The sequence below is a fragment of the Haliotis cracherodii genome, unplaced genomic scaffold, assembly GCF_022045235.1.
Source record: "Haliotis cracherodii isolate W230 unplaced genomic scaffold, xgHalCrac1.p SCAF_7, whole genome shotgun sequence".
In the NCBI taxonomy this organism is placed as follows: domain Eukaryota; kingdom Metazoa; phylum Mollusca; class Gastropoda; order Lepetellida; family Haliotidae; genus Haliotis; species Haliotis cracherodii.
Genome location: NW_027266330.1, coordinates 59,682,031 through 59,689,236, shown reverse-complemented (window position 1 = coordinate 59,689,236; position 7,206 = coordinate 59,682,031). Strand labels below are relative to the sequence as shown.

Genomic DNA, 7,206 nt, shown 5'->3' with positions numbered 1-7,206 from the left:
AGGGGAAAGTTCAAGACCACAAGAAGGTTGGCCGTGGGGTTTTCACATGGCCTAATGGAGAGAAATATGATGGGCAGTTTTCAGATAATTTGAGGCATGGAAAAGGTATGTCTTTTATATTTTATCCTAGTAGTTCATGTTAATATTTGAATGATTGTGTTGGAGATTAACGATGAGAGTCAAGGGGTTTTTGTCATAATATAAAAGATAATGGATCCCTTGATGAAAAAAAACCATTTCATCCTTCATCATTTGTTGGATAGTGGTGTTAGAATTTACTTGAAATATCAATATTACTGTAAGCCCTTTTTATTTTTATTACAGTAAACTGCGTTTATAATGAACACGCTTATAACGAACTGGCGGATTTAATATACTGTTATTTTGGCCTCGGATATTTGCTGTATATATCCTATATATATGCTTATAATGAACTCAGTTATAATGAACTAAAATTAGTGGTCCCTTTCAGTTCATTATAACTGTAGTTTACTGTAGTTGGTTTACAAAAACTTGAGCCTAAAATGCAATGTATCGTATTCGACATAATAAGCGCCTAGGGCGCTCTCAAAGTTAGAAATAGGGGGCTCTTATTAGAATATTATTTCGGTGAAAAACAACAGAGTTGAAAGATCATAAATATCGTGGTTTATGCAGACAGCCTGAAATGTTTATATACGACAGATATATTTTTTCCATAATTTAATTTCCCATAATTATGAATGCATATAACATACGTATTATACACAAATAAATAAGTCCTGTGTACATTGATCAATCGGAAGGGGTGCTAATTGGGATTGTTTACTAGCCAACATATTAGAAAATATCGCCATGGGTGCTTATTAGAGTGGAGCGCTTATTACGTCGAATACGGTAGGTGGTAAAAAAGTGACCCTCATGGGTCACAGTATCACCGAAGTGTGATTGCCAAACGATAAGGAAACGATGATTGATTGGTTTTTTATTTGAAATAAAGATTTATATACGTATTATTCACAATCTCTTACAAACAGCCGTGATTTAAAATCTTGTCTGTTTTTCTCAAATCAATCCCTATGTGAACTTATTGGGAAAATCATACAATAATTTATTGATCAAGCAGACATGGCACCGATGTATGGAACTTAAAAGTAGTTCCTGCTGGATCTTAGTTGCATAATAATTGGATTGTGAACCATGTTTTAAAGAATGTTTTATCAGAATGGTTTACGGCACAGATTACATAATCATTATATAGTAATGTCCTATCAAAAGTTGACAAAGTCATGAAAATGTCCTATAGCCTTCAACTCAAGCAATATCACTCCTGGTTAACATTAGAGTCAAGTGTATTAATTGTGAAAATAATGCATGTTTGATTATTGAAATCTATGATTGCATCTGATTTGTTTGTTTGTTGTTTAACGCCGGACTCAGCAATATTCCAGCTATATGACAGCTGTCTGTAAATAATCGAGTCTGGACCAGACAATCTAGTGACTGACAGCATGAGCACAGTTCCACACAATTGGGATCGATGACATGCATCAACCAAGTCAGCGAGACTGACCACCCGATCCCGTTAGGCGCCTTATACGACAAGCATAGTTGCCTTTTACGGCAAGCATGGGTTGCTGAAGACCTATTCTACCCCGGATCTTCACGGGTCCTGAAAAACGATAGATTTAAATTCAAATTGATTTTTCTGTCCTGCAGGCGTCCAGTACTGGTCAGATGGGAGTTGTTACGACGGCGTGTTTGTCCATGACCTGAGGCATGGTCAAGGCTACATTGAGTGGGCAAACAAAGAGGTGCGTACTGGAACCAGAGACCACATCGGTATATGGTCTCTGCTGGAACTTTATAATAATTGTTTCAATTTCATATGTACGAGACTGCCTCCGTGGTCTAGTGGTAAAAGCGTCCGCCTGGAGAGCGGAAGGTCTGGGGTTCGATCCCCGGTCGCATCATACCAAAAGACGTTAAAAGATGGTACTTGTTGTTACCCTGTCTGGCGCTCGGCATTAAGGGGCTAAAACAAGGACTGGTCAGCTCGGGGTCAGTATACTGTGTCTGAGTGGGGTATTCATGTTAAATTGCGGCATGGTATCTCAGTGAACTAGCACTATGAATCGGCATCAGTCCGGACTAGTACAAGCAGCCATACAAACACACACACGTACATGCACGTCGCTATATAAGTGCAATAATCTTGGACGCAACGTTAAACCCCATTTCACCTCACCTCATATTTACTAGGGCTGTTACGATTCACTCGCGTATTCGGTGATTTGAACTGTATCCATCCATGAATTGAATTCATTGTTCGTGGTTACTAGAATCAATTATTTATGAATATGCAGTCATGTTCATTTACATACCCTGACACTTAAAATATCCATAAGCACATATTGTATGCATAGATTTCTTCAAAGACAACACTCTTTTATATTTAATTTGTCAGTATTGTAGTCGCTGGTCATTGTCACATCTGAGCAGATACTAGTACCTGGATAAGTGCAGTATATAAATGTATAATATGTTAATAATTAACAAACCATGTCAAATAATTAATGTTGTTATTGAATATCATTAATAATACATCAACTGCTGACTTCTTATTGTATTCATTAATATATATTGTGTATTCGTAACCCTGGATTCATGATATGAATTGTATTCACCTCACAGTGTATTCGTTGCAGCCCTGGTATCTACCAGAACATGTTTAGGTGCAGGCTGTTTGTATTGATTGATTGATTGATTGATTGATTGATTGATTGATTGACCAATCGATTGATCGATCGATCGATTGATTGATGGATCGATTGATTGATTGATTGGTTGGTTGGTTGATTGATTGATTGATTGATTGATTGATTGATTGACTGACCGACCGACCGACCGACCGACCGACCGACCGACCGACCGACCGACCGACCGACCGACCGACCGACCGACCGACCGACCGACCGACCGACCGACCGACCGACCGACCGACCGACCGACCGACCGACCGACCGACCGACCGACCGACCGACCGACCGACCGACCGACCGACCGACCGACCGACCGACCGACCGACCGACCGACCGACCGACCGACCGACCGACCGACCGACCGACCGACCGACCGACCGACCGACCGACCGACCGACCGACCGACCGACCGACCGACCGACCGACCGACCGACCGACCGACCGACCGACCGACCGACCGACCGACCGACCGACCGACCGACCGACCGACCGACCGACCGACCGACCGACCGACCGACCGACCCGACCGACCGACCGACCGACCGACCGACCGACCGACCGACCGACCGACCGACCGACCGACCGACCGACCGACCGACCGACCGACCGACCGACCGACCGACCGACCGACCGATCGATCGATTGATTGATTGATCTAATGGTCTCATGAAAGATGTTAAAAGATGGTATTTGTTTGTCTACTTCCTGGTGTTCAGCATTAAGGGGCTAAAACAAGGACTGGTCAGCTTGGAGTCAGTATACTATGTCTGAGTAGGGTATCTATGTTAAATTGCGGCATAACAGGCATAAATCTGGCCTCACTCAGTACAAGCAGCCACACACTTGCATGCACGTCGCTGTATAAGTGAAACAATCTGGAACGTGATAATTTAGAGCCCTCCAATCACTTTACAGAAGCAGGAGAGAAAGTGAAATTTCATGTTCATAGGCAACAGTTAAGATTATTCTGATAATACAGAGCCTGATATTAGCCTAAACTGAAACAAAACATTTAATGCCATAAATAGGTGGCTCAAGATACGCTCTGTTTTGAAGTTGCCCCTCGAGTGTAAAGTGACACTGACTTCGAAAGCTTTAGTTTCCAAGTGTAGCCTGCTAACTGCTGATCTCAGACCACTTGAAAGTCGACAGTTAGTGATAAGAGGGTGGATTGATAAGTTCTAATCCTCACATTGTGTTACAGTGAAATCTTTTGTTGTGGACATAACATGATGTCATGGAGGTATATCACATTAACTTGAGTCAGCTGAGCAAAGTGCTTCACTCTGAGAAGTCAGAAAACTAGGCCTTTATCTTCCCAAAGCAAGAGATATATACAGTATAGTATATACAGTCATGGCAATATTGAAGCACACTGTCAGAAAATCTTCTAATAGCACAGTGTGAATCTACGTACAGAGAGAGTGAGTGAGTGAGTTGGGTTTAGCGCCGCTTTTAACATTATTCCAGTTATATCACGCCGTGTCAGCTTAATGTGGGAGGAAAGCCCGAAGTGATGCAGGTCTCAGACGTTTACCTCTTTGGTGAAACCCACGAGCACTGGTATGGTGCTGACAAACCTAGAAACATAATCGTGGCGAACCGGGATTTGAACCCACAATTATAGGTTTCTGGCATGCCCAAGGGACGCAACTCAGCACAGAAAATCGCGACGCCTTAGACGACTTGACCACCGGTGTCCCCTACAAAATTTGAATCTACTATAAAAAGTGATTAGAATAAACAGCTTTTGTGGTATTATGACTATGACACCTTAAAAGAAAACAAATGTCAGTGACACTATGCATAAGAGTTTGTATAATTTTTTTAGAGGGATCTCAGACTCATATCTCATATTAGTTGCAGAATGTTGGTAATTTTACTGCAGAATGTTGGTAATTTTACTGCAGAATGTTGGTAATTTTACTGCAGAATTTTGGTAATTTTACTGCAGAATTCATCAGGAGCTGCAACACATACAAAGGTTGATTGTTCTAAGCCCAACATAAATGGAACTGTACTTGATCACTGCAAATTCCTGAAGTTTGTCCATTTTCAAAAGGGCACCATCTCCCCGAGGCAAGAGAGTTAACTGACTTTAAAAGTCCAGTTTCCACCCTTGCCAAACTAGGCTGGAATTCCGGGGCTCGATCGTAGCGCCACCAGTGGCTATTACGAGTTATGTCCCTTCTAAGTCTCTCCTATGGACCAATCAGACTACACCTCTCGTATCACTTGCATTTGCTTCAAACAAAATGGCGGTGCCCAGTCAAGACGTTCTGATCGATAATCAAGATCTGTATTGTGATAAAACAGGTCTTACATCACGAAGTGCATCAAATCACGTGAGCACCTTGATTAAAACCATGAAAGGATTGGGAAAATGTCTGCTGACAAAGAGTTAGCGGTGCACATGCTTTGCAAATTCTGCAATCAACCGAAATCTGCACAACAGTTTACAAATTTCGATTTCGTTGCCCAATTTTGATTGGACTTCGAATAGACTCGTTAGTCCAGCCAAAATTTAGTTCCATAATACCAGCCAAGTTCAGCAAGGGTGGAAACAATGAAAATTAGTGTTTTGATTGATAAAAAAGGGCAAATTCCGCAATTTTTCTGCAATTCTGCAGTAAGTTACAATTTCTGCAAATCTTTCCGTGATCATGAAATCACAGAATTCATCTAGCATTGAAGTTATTTTTACTGTGCTGCTGTCAAATATGGTTGATGGATGAATAAACAAGGCAAATTGATATAAAAATCGGTGAATGTTATGATGCCATTGTGATCTGTTGAGGTCTTTGTTTTTCATCCGTATGTGAATGCTCGGCAGAAGACTGCAAAGTAAGTTAACCATGTCACACTTGGTGATTTTCTAGTTTACTTGTTTCATGTTGCAGTCTTACAAAGGCACGTTCTTCAAAGACCGGCGCCATGGCAAGGGGTTATATACGTGGCCGAATGGATCGACATTCCAGGGAACGTTCTACATGGATAAAAAGGAAGGTTATGGCACATTCCACTTTACAAATGGGGATAAATTTGAGGTAAGATAAAATTGGTTTGTTCAGGAGCTCCTTGAATGGTCAGTGCATTTGCATTGAGTGATAGAAATATCAATGTATATCAATGATGGTGCTTGTTGCAAGGGCTCTATATCAATGATGATGCTTGTTACAGAGGCTGTATATCGATGATGGTGCTTGTTACAGGGGCTGTATATCAATGATGGTGCTTGTTACAGGGGCTATATATCAATGATGGTGCATGTTACAGGGGCTGTATATCAATGATGATGCTTGTTACAGGGGTTGTATATCAATGATGATGCTTGTTACAGGGGCTGTATATCAATGATGATGCTTGTTACAGGGGCTGTATATCAATGATGGTGCATGTTACAGGGGCTGTTTATCAATGATGATGCTTGTTACAGGGGCTGTATATCAATGATGATGCTTGTTGCAGTGCTGTATATCAATGATGATGCTTGTTACAGGGGCTGTATATCAATGATGATGCTTGTTACAGGGGCTGTATATCAATGATGATGCTTGTTACAGGGGCTGTATATCAATGATGGTGATGGTGCATGTTACATGGGCTGTATGTCAATGATGGTGCATGTTACAGGGGCTGTATGTCAATGATGATGCTTGTTACAGTGGCTGTATATCAATGATGGTGCTTGTTACAGGGGCTGTATATCAATGATGATGCTTGTTACAGGGGCTGTATATCAATGATGGTGCATGTTACAGGGGCTGTATGTCAATGATGATGCTTGTTACAGGGGCTGTATATCAATGATGGTGCTTGTTACAGGGGCTGTATATCAATGATGGTGCATGTTACAGGGGCTGTATATCAATGATGGTGCTTGTTACAGGGGCTGTATATCAATGATGGTGCTTGTTACAGGGGCTGTATGTCAATGATGATGCTTGTTACAAAGGCTGTATATCAATGATGATGCTTGTTACAGGGGCTGTATATCAATGATGATGCTTGTTACAGAGGCTGTATATCAATGATGGTGCATGTTACAGGGGCTGTATATCAATGATGGTGCATGTTACAGGGGCTGTATATCAATGATGATGCTTGTTACAGGGGCTGTATATCAATGATGATGCTTGTTACAGGGGCTGTATATCAATGATGGTGCTTGTTACAGGGGCTGTATATCAATGATGATGCTTGTTACAGGGGATGTATATCAATGATGGTGCTTGTTACAGGGGCTGTATATCAATGATGATGCTTGTTACAGGGGCTGTATATCAATGATGGTGCTTGTTACAGAGGCTGTATGTCAATGATGATGCTTGTTACAGGGGCTGTATATCAATGATGATGCTTGTTGCAGGGGCTGTATATCAATGATGGTGCTTGTTACAGAGGCTGTATATCAATGATGGTGCTTGTTACAGGGGCTGTATATCAATGATGGTGCTTGTTACAG

General features: G+C 41.6%; 1 protein-coding gene across 1 annotated transcript in view; it reads left to right on the top strand.

The window, feature by feature from the left end:
* Nucleotides 1-7,206, top strand: part of LOC139447239 (ankyrin repeat and MYND domain-containing protein 1-like) — a 56,128-nt gene that overhangs the window by 2,415 nt on the left and 46,507 nt on the right. Inside the window, exons 2-4 of the mRNA XM_071228499.1 lie at nucleotides 1-105; nucleotides 1,699-1,793; nucleotides 5,642-5,788. The exon at nucleotides 1-105 is cut by the window's left edge and continues 121 nt beyond it. Of these exons, the coding sequence (XP_071084600.1) occupies nucleotides 1-105; nucleotides 1,699-1,793; nucleotides 5,642-5,788 (347 nt within the window). The remainder of the gene's footprint in view (nucleotides 106-1,698; nucleotides 1,794-5,641; nucleotides 5,789-7,206) is intronic.